At 51.5% G+C, this 16,895-nt stretch overlaps 1 protein-coding gene across 2 annotated transcripts in view; it reads right to left on the reverse strand.

The window, feature by feature from the left end:
• LOXHD1 (lipoxygenase homology PLAT domains 1) overlaps positions 1-16,895 on the reverse strand; it is a 169,413-nt gene that overhangs the window by 47,780 nt on the left and 104,738 nt on the right. For both annotated transcript variants that reach the window (XM_070627589.1, XM_070627588.1), the window contains exons 24-29: positions 15,552-15,680; positions 14,228-14,392; positions 10,263-10,444; positions 6,247-6,363; positions 5,363-5,525; positions 1,453-1,607 (exon numbers count right to left, since the gene is read on the reverse strand). In XM_070627589.1, coding sequence (XP_070483690.1) covers positions 1,453-1,607; positions 5,363-5,525; positions 6,247-6,363; positions 10,263-10,444; positions 14,228-14,392; positions 15,552-15,680 — 911 coding nt within the window. The remainder of the gene's footprint in view (positions 1-1,452; positions 1,608-5,362; positions 5,526-6,246; positions 6,364-10,262; positions 10,445-14,227; positions 14,393-15,551; positions 15,681-16,895) is intronic.

Below are 16,895 nucleotides of genomic sequence, written 5' to 3' on the forward strand. Positions count from 1 at the left end.
ACACCACATGAGTCACTCGACCTTGTTGGCATTTCATTTGTCCAAAATGGATAGACCTCCTATTAGCTATAAGTGTAGGGAACAATTACATCTCGTGTGTGTGTGTGTGTGTGTGTGAAAGTATTTCTCCCTGATGCAAAGTGCTCTTACATTTCCTGTCCTGTTTTTCAGGCCAGGGGTCTACTTAGCTATCACGTCACTATTCCCTCTTCACAAGGAGTAACCAAAGCTAAGGGGACATGGTTCATATCTGGATGATGGAGCAAACGAATCGGAGCCCTGGGGCCTGACTCCCCGGGGGCCTTGTAGCCAGGCTGGGGCTCCTTCCAGGTGACCTGGCTCATGGGGTCACCAGCCAGCGACAGACCCGTTTAGATGACACCTGCTTTCTCTGTCCCAGAGCTCAATTCCTCCACACCAGCAGCAAGTGTGTCAATAGTAAAGGTCATGCCTGGCTGAGGGTCAGGTTTAGGGGGACCCCTGATAAACACCCACTGATGGATGCAGGAAATCCCCACAGGCAAGGCCACAGATTGGGTTAAGAGCCAGTCTCCTTGCTTTGACCACCCTGAGGCTATCGCCTGGCCTGTGTGTGTGTGTGTGGGGGGGGGGGGTTCCAGCAGATTTCGGTGAATGGAGAGAAGGAAAAGCGGCTGAGGAAGCAGAGAAGGGGGTAAGGCAGAAAGGACACGGAGACAGAGAGGAGCCACAGCGGGAGAGGGAAGCCGGGCTGGTGGGAAGGGAAGTTTGGACAGATGTCTTCATTTTGTAAGACCACAGCATGTCAGAGCTGGCCTGGCCTTAGACACTGGCCAGTCGTGTGGTTCTTAAGCCTTCTTGTAGCCTCAGAGCCCTTTGCTTAATAGAGGGCTTGATTTGCACCCCAACAGATAAGCCAGGTCAAAGTGGACCTGCATGGGTGGAGTGGGGTGCCCGTCTGCCCCCTCTATCCCTCCGTGGCTCCCAAGGGCCTCGGTGCTAACCAAGGCTCTGTACAACACGGTTTAACTGATTCACGTCAGGCTCCTCATTTTACAGATGAGGAAACCAAGGCCAGAGAAGTTCAACCAGACAAGGAGTTGACGGCAGAGCCAGGCCTCCAGACCCTCAGTTCAAGCCTCTGTCAGCGCGGCCCCCACCACTCTCATGGCCCACCCACAGGGAGCTGGATTTTCTGAAGACAACCCAGTCCCATACAGCCCACAACCTAGGGCTCAAACAGACTTGCTGAAGCCCCACCCGCACCCCACATGCAGGACCCAGGCCCATGCATGGGCAGGGAGAGGGGACCAGCTGCTCTGCAGGGGGAGGTACAAGGACAAATGCCCATGTCAAGGTGTAGGACACTCCACAAAGTTCCCACACAGCCTCGGGGACCAAGAAGAGCTGGCCCCCAGAGAACTGGGCCTGGGAGGGGAAGGGAAGCCGGGTAAACTCAGCGTGCCCTTGTACCGTTCCCTTCTCGAACTTGTTGGTGCGGTTCTCTGACTTGCCGAGGTACCGCTCCCCAGTGTCCCCCAGGTCTCCATAGATGGTGATGTAGACCCTGGCGTCCGTCCCTGCTCCGGGAACGTTTCCTGTGAAGATCTGCACGGAGTACAGCACAACTGGGCAGGCAGTGGGACAGACAGACAGACAGATGGACGGACAGGAAAAAAAGGATGGCATCATTTAGGTTTACGGGAACTGGATTTGTAGGAGATATTAAGCTTCTGGCCTGGGCTTCGAGGATGAGTCAGTGTCTTTCTTTTATTTGCTTAATTATGAACATTCTGCTACGAACCTGCTGGATTCACCAGTGGGAAGGTCGCCCATCTGATCTGGACACAGGTGGCCTCTAAGAGCCAAGGATGGAGATTTCCCCCAGTGCCCCTCGAACCGTCCACCCATCCGCCTGCTTACAGCGTCCTGGGGGAAAGACTCAGGAAACCACCTGACACGTGTGCACACCATGGTCACTCAATCTACCTGCCCTGACATGCTGACGATAACGTGCCATCCCACCATACGGTGACCAGTATCCGTGCCAGGTCATCCTGGACAGTTTATGGAGAACATCAAATATTGTTGAGCGAATAGCTTCCTCAGAGTCCATTTCCATTTTCACCTATTCTCCAATCTGCTGCCATCCAGCATCTGCCCCCAGTTTCCCCAGGGAGACTCCTCTCTCCAAAGCCACAGTGACTGCCACCCTCTCCTTTGTCTCCCATGGCCTGTGGGAAGCGCTCCACACATACTGGTGTGACAGTTATTAAAAATTATTAAGGAAAATAAAAATGAGTGCTGCCCTGTTTTGTTTTGCTGCTGTGGGCTCATCAGGGAAGCATAAAGTATCTGCTTCCCCAGCCTCCACTCCAGCAGGAAAGGCATATCTTACGCTGCTCTGAAGGCTGAGAATTCTCAGTCCCCTCTCCACATCCCTCCATCCAAGGAGCTTTCAAGTTTCAGCCCAAGGAAGAGGAGACTTGGCTAGATTACCCTCAAGCAGAGGGAGGGGAGTTGTGGCTTTGTGGTGAAGGGCGAGGTGGCCCAACTGGGAAGAAGGTTAGTTTCCCAGCCCGGGGGCGGGAGAGGGTTTGGGCGTCTCCGCGGGTGGCAGGAACCCCTCACATGCACACAGAGACCCAATAGGGAGATGGCTGTGGGCTCATCTGGGGACTTGAAGTGGGAGGCCTCAGGGCTGAAGAGAGGCTCTCTGGACAAATCCAGAGTCCGTGAAGAAGCATTTCCGGCCACCCAGAGAAATGATACCTGCATGTCAGTGGAGAGCCAGCAGCAGCAGTGTGACGATGTGGCAGGAAGCTATAGGTATAGGTGGTACACACCTTGGACTAAGGGCCAGGCCCCTCCTGTGAGTCTCAGGATTCTTCTAAGACCCTCGAAAGGGGATTCCCCCTCTCTGCAGGGCCTAAGAAAGACTTTCTTACCAACCTTGCAAGTGCGCTCACACCACATTTCATTAAATTTAGAAATGTAAGGTGATGTGAATTGCTCATACCCATGGTTATGGAATACATTCACGCCCACATGGCTCCTGTTATTTTCCTCATTTTCCCTGGGATTCTACAGCACTATTCTCTCCTGCTGTCCTTCGGCCTCTCTAGACGCTTCTTCTTGAGTAGTTTTACGAGTTCCTGATCTTCTGCCAGCCCCTTGGATGCCCTTGCGTGCCGGGTTCCGCCCACTACCTCAGCTCTCATTCTGCATGCCCCGGCTGTTGACTGTCGTGAGTGCCCAAGTCTGTATCTCCAACCCAGTTCCCTCCTGTGCTCTGGATCCGCGCCCCTGTCACCCAGTGGACACGTCCACCTTGACAAGATCACAGGTCACAAACTCACATCCAAACCTGAAATCCATCCCCTCCTGATGCCCCTTTTCCAAACCTTCTCCTCACCCATCCTCCCCGTCTCCGTAGCCCCCCACCCAGCACTCTGCTCCCCAAACCTCCTTGGTGTACTGTGAGAACTGCCCTCAGAGGCCTGCCCCCATCAAGGGCAGGAACCAGGACTAGTCACACTGCCTCCATCTCCCATCTCGCTCAGCTCAGTGCAGAATCCAGTGAACATTTCTTGTGTTGCAAGAACAAATAAAATCTTCTCTTGGCTGTTTAAAGAGTCAACACTACCCAAGCCTGTCTGGCTAATACTGACAGGAGGTAACATTAGGAGCCTTGTCACAGTTTAGACACAACAGTCGATTGTCTCCCCCTCCCCCATTTTTTCTCCCCATCCATTTCCTGGCTGTGCCTTCAGCCCTCTCCACACCTGAATAGGACCTTTTCTAGGCGCCCTTGTGCTGGAGTGGGGTGCTGTGTCACCAGGGCTGTGAATAAATGGCTGTCCTTCTCCCCCGTCTTCCACCCCCCACTGCTCTCTCCAGTCCTTTGGGAATTAGGAAAACTGATTCAGCTTCTGGGTGCTGAGCAATGCGGTTGTGCAGTCAAATCCGGCTATTTCTGGATCCTCCTCCCTCCCCGTCCCACCCAGGCCACACAGCTCTCAGTGGAAGATGTTTCCCTAGAAACACCACCAAGCACAGAGTGGGTTTGTGGCAGGTGATTCATCTAGAGCAGCCAAAGTGTGCCACTGGGATGGCTTTCCAGGGTGGCCTCTGGGATCCAAGTAGAAAAGGAAATTACCCCCCCCAGATGTAATAGCAAAGAAAATTCGGAACGAGGGATACTGGTAGGGAAAGGCACATTATTGAGACAACACTTGTTTTTATCACTGAGTGGCAACTCAGATTAAAGGAAATGTTAGAGCTATGGCTGTCTTACATCCTCTTAGCTCTCTATGGGGCCCAGAATCTTGAGTTTTACTCTAGTTTTTCTCCAAGAAGGCAATGAAACAAATAGAAGCTGAATTTCCAAGCTCTGGGAGCATCTCTGAACCATATAGACTGCCCCCGTGGAGACCCATAGTATTCTTTCGTATATCCTCAGTGGTAGAAAGCCTGTTTTTCACAAGTGAATTTGATTTTTGACATAGCTAAAGCTTATTTGGAGCTGACTAGCTGGTGAATAACGTGGGGATGGACATGAACAATGGCACTGCTGGTCAAAACAAAGGTGTGACTCTGTCCATGTGGTCCAGGAAGAATGCATGTGTGTGTGTGCTCACACATTCACATGTGCGCGCACACACACATGCACAGTGTGGAAAGAAAGAAGGCTAAGGACTGAGCCTGGAGCAACACCGCCCGGCAAGAGAAAGGAAAACAGCATTCAATAGGCTAGGCAGAGAGCAGCAGAAAATGGTGGTTCACAAGCAAAGGAAGCAGTACGAGAAGTACATGGTCAGGCCGGTGCAAGTCCTGCAGAGAAAACCACATCAGTGAGGAAGGGGCAAAGGTAACTGGCACCAACAGAAAAGAAACCATGACTTTCGACACCCTGAAGCTGCATCCAGACCCTGAGAAAAAACACACACGAATCCAGTTACATATTTATCCAGGATGCTTCTGGATTCAGACTTGGTTGAGACGGCTGGATCCAGCAATAGCAAACCCTGCAGATTAGTAGCCAAATAAACAAGAAGAAGGGAGAGACAAGGACCAGGACAATCCAGGCACAAGAGAACAAATATTTGGATGTATTATCACACTGTCAGGCCAGGAAAGGACTTGAGCACAAGTCCTTTGTGGAGCAAGACAGCTGAGACTTTGAAGAATAGCTCTGCCATTTATTAGCTGTGTGAACTTGGGCAGCTTATGTAACCTCCGTGAACCTCAGTTGCCGTCTCTGCAGAATGGAGATAATAACAGAGCCTGCCTGCTAGGGGCAAAGGCTCCTCCTGGCACGGGGCAGGGGCTGTAAAGGGAGGGCTGCTGCTGCTGAGGGTGAGGGCGTCCGCAGCACACTTACTGTCCAGAGGCTCCTCCACTTCCTTGTAGACTTGCCTTAAGGACCCATCTTTCATGTATTTCTCAGTGAAGATGTCATAAGGGACCAGTTCTCGAATGGTCTTCTTGTCATCCTCCGACGTGGCAAGCCATCGGTCACAAGGGAAAGTCAAGGTCTCTGTGCCCTGGGGTGAGGAGGAAAGAGGAAAATTAGCCCTTAATGTGGAAACCGCCAACTTCAGTTCATTAGCATGTCAACACTCACAGAGACCAAGGACAGGGGTCATGGAGCCCCATGGGATAATGCAGAAGCTACAGGGGAGACCCCCCTCCAGCCCTGCCCCACTTTCAGCAGATCCAGTCTCACTTGAAGACTTCCACAACCACATGAGGGATTGGCTCATGAAAGCGGGGTTCCCTGGGTCACTTAAAAATAGATCTCTGAACCCCATCCTGCAGACTTAGCTTCAGTGGGTAACGGGGGGGCCTCAGTATTTTTAAATTGCTCCCAAATCACTCAAATCTACAGCCATGATTGAGGGCTACCCTTCGGTTAGAATCCTGTGGTTTCAGAATGTTTTCCAAGTTGTCTGGGTGGATTTCTTTCTGTGAGTTGACCTTGAGTCGCAGGAAGGGCACGTTGGGTCACTCACTAGTAGTATGGCCCTGGGTGTGGGGAGCAGAGACCTGATTGCCAAGACCCTCCTCCTTCACCCCTAAACCAGGTTCTAAAAGATTCTGCCTTGGACCTGAGCCAGTTCCTGCACCCTGAGTGGACTGCAGGAATTTTCCTCCTAAGATTTTATCTCAACTTAATGAGGCTGTAGGTTCTTGTAGGAAATCTGCCTGGAATCTCTTCTGGAAAGGGGCAAAAGAAACAACAGGACAAACAGGTCAGGAACTCACGTCTTTATCTGGGAGGAGCCTGCGGATGTCCACGTGGGAGCAGTGCCACCCAGGATTTACGCCTGTATTATCGTGGCCAATCCGAATTTTTTCAATAACTTCTCCCACGTCTTCTAACTTTGGCAAGGAGAAAAGGCACCAGATGTTAGCTGGCGGGTCCAGGAAAGTACAGCCTCAGCAACACCCTGTCTCCCCAGGGCATCCACCCTTGAGTCCCTTTGAACTTCCAGAGGTCATTTTCTCTCGGTATGTCCCATCATCCAGCCAGGCCAGCGCCCACTCTCCTCTGCACATTCCCCGCTCCTGCTTCCTTTCCCCTTCCCTCACTTAAAATCAGCCTAGACTCCAGAACTCAGTTCAATCGACCTCTGGGAGGCTGTCTCCGCTCTTCATGGTGGAGCCCAGCTCTCTGTCTTCCATTACTTATTGCTGTAGCAGCTCATTCCCTGTTTGAGAACTGACTTGGGTAACAGAAGATGAGTTCCAGTTCTGCCTATGCCCTGTCTTGCCAGGTTGGCCTTCTCCTTGGCCCCTAAGAGTCCCCTTCACCTTCAGCCACTGCTCGTCTATATCCCTCAAATCCCTGTCCCTCAAATTTGACATTTTCTCACCACAGGGCCTTTGCACATGCTCTCCCTGCCTCTCCCCTTTCTTCTTCTAAACCAGTGTCTGCTCAACCTCATCATTTGGGTCTCAGCACAAGGATCATTTCCTCAGGGAAATCCCCTTGATCACCTCGAGAAAGTCAAATCTCTTTATGATAGGCTCTTATAGCACCCTATAGCACCCCCCAGGCTGTGCAGACTTGAGTTTCCTGGAAGCCCCTCTGCAGAGCTGGCTGCCTGGTCGCTCCCTCAAGCTCTCAGAGGAGACAGCGCAGTCAGCTCCAGGGCAGATGAGGGCTCTTGATGAGTGAATGGCGTCTGAATGATTGATTGAGTCATCCATCAAATGCAAAGCCTCTGAACCATAGACGGAAGCGACCTCCGAATGAACTGAAGCAGCCTCCAACCAGAGGTTTCCTCCCTCCCCACACGCCCACCCACCCACAGTTGGCAGCCAAGGGGAGGCCCATCAGCACTACTTGAGGAACCTCCCCCAACTCCCACCCCCTACCCTCATCCCCCCCCCCCCCCCAATTCTAGCCCTGACTCTGCCACCTACTGGCTCTGTGATCTGAGGCAAGCCACTGACCCTCCAGGCTTCAACTTCCTCATCTATAACATGGGGGAGCTGAAGGCAGGGACATGGGCAAGATAACCCCTTGAGGTCACTTCTAGGTCTAAGATCACAGACATGGTTCTTTTTGTTAACTATTCTCTCATTGCAAGGGACCAGGAGAACAACACATTGCTGCAAACTCTCTGAAGCAACGAGGATGCTACAGCTGCTGTTGCTTCTGCTACCCCACAACCCGCCCCAGCCCCCCAACTCCTTGCTGGCCGGCTCACCCACACCTCATCAGAGAAGTGGCACCCCCTGCGAGCCTGCGAGGGGCTTTCTGAATCATTAAATACAGATCAGTGATTTCAGGCCGATGTTAGTGCCGTGGACACTTTTAACGAGGCCTTATTTTTCACGAGAGAAACACGGTCCGCAGAATCTCCACTTGAAGACGCTAAGCTGCCTGGCAGAACCAGGAACGGAAGATCCACCCACCTCTCCCTCTGTCCGAGGGCCTCTCTTCCTCCGTCCCTGCCTCATCTCTGATGTTCGAGATGTGAGGACCTCGGCTTCGATGGTACTTTTTAAAATCTTAATCATCCAGCCACTCAGTTGCACATGCTGTACCAGGGTGCCCATCTCAGCTGTGACCCCGCAGAGAGCAAGGAGACCTTTAGGGGACCACTGGTCAGGGATGGTGGGCCTCAGGGATGGACTCAGATGACGTCAGAATCAGAAGGGACCCTTGTGTTCTCCCAAGATGTGGAAGAGTTAAGCAGAGAAGGCTCGGGAACTGAACTGCTAGAGTCCAAATCCTGGCTCTGTCGTTCATTCCTTGTGACCCATGAGCAAGTTTCTTAACCTTCCTGTGCTGTTTCAGCTGTAAAATGAGATACTCGTACTACAGAACTCTCGGAATGGTGATGAGGATTAAATGAGTTGATAAACGTCACCTGCTTAGAACAGGGCTGGCACGTGTGACGTGCTCAATAAATACTAGCTGTCACTGCTACTTTCCTGGCCAGTCCCTGTGTCTTAGGATGAGGCCACAGAGAGGGAGCGGCTTGCTCAGGAGTTAGTGGCTGAGCCAGAACCAGAACCCAGGGTTATGAGTTTGCAATCCAGGGCTCTTACCTCTTACCTGAAGATGGGTCAGAAAAGAGAAATGGAGAGAGAGGGACACAAAGCTTTTTTTGTTGTTTTCAAGCTCTCACCCTCCCCCAACCCCCAGATAGATTTGAAAAGAAAAAAGAAAAAAAAATAACAACAAATTGCTGGCAAATTACAGCTGCCCATTGGTGGGCACTTGGTTGAGGAAACTCCCCAGAAGACGTGCTGAGGTGCAATCACTGCCCAGGCCACTGACGGCATCGGCTCAGATGACTCACCCACCACGACAACTTGGGTGGCTGAGAGGGTGGTCTGGGCGGAGAGATGAATCACCCTTGAATTTTCCTTGTCAAAAGATTCCACCAAGGTGGCACCCTTCCCACAAGCGCTGACTGCTCCCAGAGAAGGTGGAGCAGCAGGGAGTCCCCAGGACAGACACCGACCGAGGAAGAAGGAAGGTGCTCGAGGCTTTGTTTCCCATCAGAAAATAAGGGGCACATCTCCAAAGGTCCCCACTGCCTGGGGAGTCCAGGCTCCTGGGACTCCTACCTCTTCTTCTTCAGAATTGTCCCCCTTCCGTCCTGCTTCATCTGGTCCTCAACCCAAGTCACGTCACTCTCCTCCCGTCCCCTCTGGCCAAACCTCAAACCACACGCTGTGTTTATTTCCACGTCCAGCCCTTGGCCACGATGTTCCCCTTGCTAGGAATGCCTCCCCTCCTTGTCCCTGCTGATCCCACTTTCAGGTCCAGCTCAAAGCCACCACTTGCAGGGAGCCTTCTCCCTTCTCTGAACACCCATGGCGTGCTCAGTCAGCCCTGCCATTTGTCCTCATCATCACGGGCTGGTCTTAGCAGGAGCTAAGAGCCCATATTCTGAGCCAGTCCTCCTGGGTTTGAATCCAGCTCCCACGATGCCCTAGCTGTGTGATTTTATGCAAGCTACTAAACTCCCTGTGCCTCAGTTTCCCCATCTTTAAACAGGGGTAATTACAGCACAGAGGTGCTGTGAGGGTTAGGTGAATTAATATACATAAAGCCCTACAACAGCGCCTTCTGACCCACAGGACCAGTTATGACGACGATCACCAGACTCTCCCGTTAGCTTTGTGTGGAGGTCAGGGCTTCCCCAGCCGGACTGCAACCCCTTGCAGGCAGAGTCTGAGTCCTCTTCCCTTGCCTCTTCCACCCAACCTAGCACACAGTGGCGTGCACAGGGCAGGCACTGAACTGAAGCAGACAGGGTACTAAGGTGACCGACCTACGTCCACAGTAAACCCCCAGGCCAGAGCCAAGGGGGAGCCAAGGAACACACAGGATGTTCTTCTGTTTTGGGTTGTTCGGCCTTAGCTCGGCAGGTGAGCAGAAGGCACAGTTATGTGACGAGCAGGTCTGGAAGCCAGGCTGTCCCCATGGATACACGTCTGTTGTTGGTAGCACTGGAGATGGCCCCAGGGAAATTGGAATTGTGCCCTAGTTTCCCCAAGGCCTGTCCACTCCTTATCACCTTTGATGCTGACACCAGTCCTAGAGGGGCAGGGCGAGGTTCACCGTCCTCCTGGTACTCGGATGTACTGAGGCCCAGAGAGCTCGGAGGAACTGCCCGTCTTCCTCACCAGCAGCAGCCCATCAAGGTGAAAGGCACGTGACTGCCTCTGGGCGCAGGGCTCTTTCTCCTGCCCCCTCTTCTGACCTGCCGCACCTCCCAGACCTGGCTCCCCGGCAGCCTGCTGAGCCCAGGTACCTCCATAATGAAGCGGGAGGCGGACTTCCTCTCAAAGAACAGCTTCTGCTCCCTCTTGTTGGTGCACAGGTACTTCTGCTGGGTGCACACAGCATCGCAGCCGTAGATGACGATGAAGATGTTGGCGTCTGTACCAGCAGCAAAGACATCACTGGTGTAGAGGGTGATCTCGTAAGGGACAACTGGGGGTGGAGGACAGAGGGTTAGCTTAGAGGGGAGGTGAGAACAGAAAACGAACGAGGGCAAGGTCGAGTTCTTCACCAGCACCGCCACCCTGGGCCCCTTTACCAGGGAGCTGCTGCCCAGGAATTTGGGCCTTCACATTGTCGTCCAGCAACCACAGAGTGGGGGGAAGTGTCCTGTCATGCCTAGTGCCCACAGGAAGCCCCTGTCACCTCAGACCAGGTCTCCATGGCTCTCACATCACAGAGCTAGTACAACCGACTGGCTGAAAGCACAGGCTCTAACCTGACTATCTGTGTGACCTGGGCAAGTCACTTATGAGCCTCCGTTTCCTCATCTGTAAAGCATCCTCAACGTGTTCCCTAGCTATAGACACCCTATAAACAAGAGAATTATATTTCAGGGGGCAACTTTCCCATTGGATCAGCCAGTCTATAGTGGTGAGAGTCCTCTCTCTTCTCTTCCCGTCCCCCGCTCCCAGTCCCTCACTCACTCCGTGCTGGCCTGCCCTCCCCAATTCATCCATGTTGCATCTGGCCCCTTTTTGGGTTGGATGCTGCAGGGGGCCTTCTGTTCCCCCTCATTCATGTCCCCTCACTTTATAGGAGTCTCCTATTGGGGAGGGGAGTAGAGGAGGTGAGGGATGCACCAGAGTTTACTCAGTCCCAGCAGGGACTGTCTGTCCTGAAGAGAGAGGTTGGCCATCAGTGTTATTGGCAAGCAGCTTCCCGGTGGGCGGCCACCAGTATGAGCAGAGGACCTTTTGTTTCAGGAATTCTTGGGATGCTTGTTGAAAATACAGGTTCTAAATATTTAACCCAGACTCCACACTAAAGTTGAGACCAGTGTTCTAAGAGAGTGTATTGCTAACTACGGGCTGAGATCCATTAGCAGGTTGTCAAGTGAATTTGGTGGGTCATCACCAGTATTTTAAAAAATATATGGAATTGAATGAAATCGAATAGAAAATATCACTGTCCATCACACATAGTGAAGATAAAGCTTTTTGGTGGCACTTATTGTTTGTTGCATTTGTATATAAATGTGCATACTTACTCTAAGTCACACAAAAAAGGATGAAAAACCCAGAGGTATAGTTCAAGCAGAAATCTACCCAACCTGTGGTCTTGACCTTGAAAGGAGTCCCGTTACAAGTCACCTTCTCACAGGTGACCCCAACCTTCTCCAGAGGAGGAATTGCCTTTTATTATCATGGTTACTTTACTGTGGGACTGTAGTAGCAATTGTCATTCCTTGAGTGTTTGCTATTTGCCAGGCTCTGTACTAAAAAGTCTACATTCCTCAGCTCCTTTAACCTTCACAGTGACCCCAGGAAGTGGGTGTTACTATACTCCACTCTATGGATGAGAAAACCAAGGCTCAGAGAGGTGAAGGATCTTGACCCAGATCATACAGCTTGTCAACGGTGGAACTTGAACTTGAACCCCGGCTTGTCTGACCCCAAATCCTGTGTGGTCAGCCTCTAGGGGTGCTGTTGTCGTGAACTGGAGGTGAGGAGTGCTGCCTACCCACAAACCACAGGGAGGGGTAGCCTATGGCGGTGACCGCTGGTCAGCTTAATATCAGACTAGCCTGAACAGGGTCCTCAGTAGCAGGTTAAGGGGAAACACAGTCCTGACCCTGCCAGGCCCTCAGGCAGGACCGGAGGCGCCATCTCTGTAGCGTGTGGCCCCTTCCTCTGAGTCTTCTTGGGTTTCTCCACTGTCTAAGGCCCGGGAGGCCTTGAGCAGAGAAGATGGCAACGGATAGGAGCTCTCCTGAGGCTAGCGGGCAGTAGGAGCAGCCCTGGAAACGTGCTGGGAGGAGCAGCCCACCCTTCAGCCCTCATTCCTCTAGGCCTGGGCTCAGATTTGCTTCTCGGCCTCTAGTTCTGCCTCTGCCATTGAGTAGCTGTGTGTCCTTGGCCAAATGGCTGTACTTCTCTGGGCCTCAGCTTCCTCGCCTGTAAAATGAGGGAGTCTAACCAGATCTGTGGTTTTCAGTTTGTTTAACTGTGGAATTCTTATAAATACATTTATCAAGAATGTTCAGAAAAAGCTTGACTTTTTAAAGCTGAGGAGCTTTTCTGGATGGCATGAATTGGGGGCTTTTCCCCCCTCAGCCTTTCCCCTCCTCCCATCGGCTGCCCTGAGACACCCCCTTCGACTTCCACGGATCCTCAGAACGTAGGTTGAAGGCTAAGGTCCCTCCCAGCCCTAACAGGGCATGGTTCTGACATTCAGGGCTCCATGCTATGTCCTGCCTCCCCGGGGAGCCTATAAGTTCGGGCCATCACAACAGCCCCTTCCTAATTTACATGCCTCTCCTGTGTGGCTCCATCTTGTTCTGCTCTTCACGTATTGGGCAGCCTTGATGAACTGTCTTGATTCCTCCTAGGCCCTTGAAAATGACGACTGGGCACTGTTCCCCACCATTCCTGGGGCTGCCACTCCCTAGACCCTGGGTCCCTGGCTTTGGGCCCCCGAGACCTTTTCCAACCAGGGCAGTAGGTTCCGAGCAGCACACTCTCCTCTCTGTGCTCCCATGTGGGGAGAACCGTACTTCAAAGCTGCCTCCGCAGCTCTTCAGCGTGAAAGTCAATTCCTTCCTGCATTATTATTATTATCATTGTTTGCCAATGTGAATCTAAGACAAAGGGCAAACGCGCTTGTTTTAATATCAGACTGGAACTGAATATACTCAAGGTCAGGTCACACAACTCCCTTTTTTGTACAGAGCAAAGCCTGTCAAGGGCATGAAGGGAGAAATGGGTGCTTCTGTCCTGAACGGTCCCACTCAACACTGCCGCCAGCTCTGTGTCCATCCGTCAGGTCAGTGTGTCTGACATACACTGCAGGTGGCTCCCGGGGGCAGAGGCTGGATCCAGCTTTTGCTTTGTACGTGCAGGGACTTTACGAGAGGAAAATGTCACTTTATCTCAGTTTTTGAACCAGAAAATATTCTGATGATCTGGTCATTTACAGTTTAATCCCTTCGGGAAAAAAAAAAAAAAAGGTTCCTCAATGATTCATACTGTTTAAGTACGAGTTGTTTGGGAGAAATCTCTCGGCACAGGTAGCTATTTGGTTAGAAAGAAATTGTATTCTCTGGGTTTTGTTCAGATTTCAGCAAATTCAGACAGATTTTTATAGTTTGGTTGATTTCAGTTAGATTCCCAGCACCTATATGGCCCTATATGTATATCAATATTTAATATGCACTTTATGATGATGATGACAGTGGAAGGGAAGTGTTGAGACTTTACCAAATTGTCCCCTTCCTCCTTTCCTTTGATGGTAAAAGGAATTACATTTACCTTCTTTTCAAGTTCTTTTTTGTCCCCAATCAGGATAAAATCTAACAGCGGTCATTTCTTTGGCATGTTAATGGCTGGAATAAGGATTGGTGATGGGGTTGATAAGGATCCCTCACAGTTAGACCTTTATCTTTTTTCCTTTTTGGGTCTGACAACCATCCTGCATTATTATCTCTCTTTTACAGATGAGGAAACTGAGCCCCACATAGGTCAGGCTCTCTCTGCCTGTTGTCACCAGCAATTTTGGGGTGGAGTTTGGAATAAGTCCCATATTTCCTTTCCCTGGGTCCAGCGTTCTGCCCACAGCCTGCACAGGTACCAGGGAATTTGGGAAAGGAGCCAGAGACCCAAATCTCCAAGGTGGGCCTGACCCAGGGTGAATGTTGGACGAGAGACTGGGACGGAGTTGGGGCGGCAGGCAATGGGGTCCAGGAGGAAAGCCAGCCTTGCTGTGCACGGTTCCTACATGGCGTGTACAGTCTCGTCTGAAGCTCCGCATGGAAGAGGTCCCTGACGATGGCCCCGTCATCTTCATTCCTGGCCAGCCAGCGGCCACAGGGGAACGTCATGCACTTTCCAAGAGATGGGGCGTCCACCTCTACCCAGTCTACAAACCAGCCCGGAGCCTTGCCTGGAGAGAAGGGGACACAGAATCCGTTAAGGACTTCTCCAGGCGTGGCTTCCCATGGGTAACTTCAGGGACTCAGAACATCCCTCCCTGCTTGACATCTGATGCCTACAGCTCCACCATGAACACACCATCCCTTTTGCTTACAGCATTGCTAAAATGATTCCTGTCAAACTGTGCACCCAGCTGAAGATGGATCACGCTCCAGGCTGCTGTCAGGCAAAGCAGCAAGAGCAAAGAAGCAGAGGAAGAGATGACAGGAGGCAGAGAGTCTAGGAGGAATGAAGCAAGGACACCGTCCAGGGTGGAAGGCACTCCAAGCAGGAAACCCAGGGATGCCAGAGAGCCTATTAACAAGGACTGCATAATTTCACCCAGTGGCGGGATGACACTCTGAGCTCCCTGGCCTCAGTTTGTGACGCATGAAGGGAAGGGAGATCAGCAAAGGATTGATGACCCTCCCTAGGAAACGAGTGCTCAAGCTTGAAGAAGGAAATGGAGGCCAGGCAGAGAGCCCTGTGCCCCAGTCCCAGAGGCGAGGAGGAAGCTCTCCTTCCTCCCGCTCAGAAGACGTGGTTTGAAGATCAAGAAAACGTGTCCTGCTTTACTGAAAGAGAACAAACTTGGGCACATCCTTTGTCTGGCTGTACTGTCAGTGGGTTCTGGGAAGGATTGGCTGGATCACCGGTTCTCAAAGTGGGGTCCCCAGAGCAGCAGCCTCAGCATCACTTGTGAGAAATGTAAACTCTTGGGCCCCATCCCAGACCTACTGAATCAAAGACTAGGGGTGGGGCCCAGAAATCTGTGTTTTAACAAGCCCCACTCCCTAAGCGTTTGAGAACCACTGAGCTAGGTCAAGATTGTCAAATCTGGCTGCACATTGCAATTACTGAGGGTGGGGGATGGGAGAAGTCTTTAAAATTCACCAGTATCCACCTACTCCAGACCAATTAGATCAGAATCTCTGCATGCAGCTGGGGCTCTACTGGGCTGAAGGGAGTGAGAAGATGGGGCATTATGGAAGGTAAACGACATCCAATTTCTCCACCCCGCCCCACCCCCCCACCCCCCCCCCACCCGCAGGTTCTTTCCCAAACACCCACGGGGACCTGTCCACGGTCCTTACATTCTTAGCAGGGAACAGAGGGGAGGGAAGCCAGACCTGTGTTGTCATGGCCCATCCTGACTTTCCACAGATCTCCCAGGTCCAGGGTCTCCACTGTGAAGATTTCGATGCTGTCCCTCTCAAACTTGTCGCTATTGGTCTTGGAGGATTTCAGGAGGGTCATTCCTGCCGAGCAAATGACCCCAACATGACCGACTGGGCCCGAGACCTTCAAACCTAGTCTGCCCACCCTTTTAGTCTCTCCTCATAATGTCCAAATTTTTGAACTTTCATCAAATTTAGACTATGCGATTACTATCCACTGGGCACCTTGGCACATTTGGCAATTTCTTTTCTGGTGAGCGTCTTTTAATTGAACTTTGCAATAACCCTCTGAGGTATGTATTTTTATTTCCAGTTTGTATCTAAAGAAAATGAGACACACCAATAGGTTAAGTGCTTTATCCAAGATCACCCAGGAGAAAGTGGTGGGGCCCTAAGTCGATGTCTGCTGTCCTTCCACACCCCTCACGTCCCTCCACGTGGGGAGGGAGCTGATGACAAAGCCACCCTCCCCATGCTCCTGGGGAAACAGGGCCTCCACTGCAGGGCGAGGCACGTGGGAATTCTCTGGAGACTCTTCTCTGGATGGCAGAAAGAGGCATGGCTTCAAATGCCCCCCACCAGCCATCTCACCTGCATGATCAGTGCTTGGACCCTGGCTGTGGAGGCACTCTGAAATTTGAGGTGGGCTCAAAGGCATCACCATCCCCTCCTGCCTCAGCAGGCACCACATTGCCTTCAAGTCTCTTCACCCCCGTAAGTCTCAGCTCTGGGCCACCTCCTGCAGGAAGTCTTCTGATCCTCACAGACTCAGGCAGACTGAAGTGCACAGAGTCAGACAGACCTTGGTTCAACATCTGTTCGCTTGGCTCACTTGCCGCCTGGGTGGCCTTGGGCAAGTTAAGTAATTTTCTGAGACTTGGTTTCCTCAAATGTCAAAAAGCATGGTTTGGTGCCTTCCCCATAGAGTTGTGAGAATTTAAGAAGATGAAGACTGTTGAGTGCTCAAGAATGTGCCTAACACCTAGAAATCTTTGGCAAATAAAAGCAGTTGTTAGGGCCCCTCAATCCCATTGATGGTGATTCAGTAACTATCATAATGACATACATTTATAAGTTATGACCTAATTCACTCATTATACATTATTTGCATGATCTAACCTATTAAATAGTAATTAATGTTTATTGAGTGTCATTTTGTCTCAGATATTTTACATGTTCAATTTCATTAAATCCACAATTCTATGAGGCACATACTCATTTAATCTCCATTTCACAAATGAGAGAAACTAAGACACAGAGCGGTTAAGCAACCTACCCAAGGTCACACAGCTAATA

Source organism: Equus przewalskii, chromosome 7, assembly GCF_037783145.1.
Source record: "Equus przewalskii isolate Varuska chromosome 7, EquPr2, whole genome shotgun sequence".
NCBI lineage: Eukaryota > Metazoa > Chordata > Mammalia > Perissodactyla > Equidae > Equus > Equus przewalskii.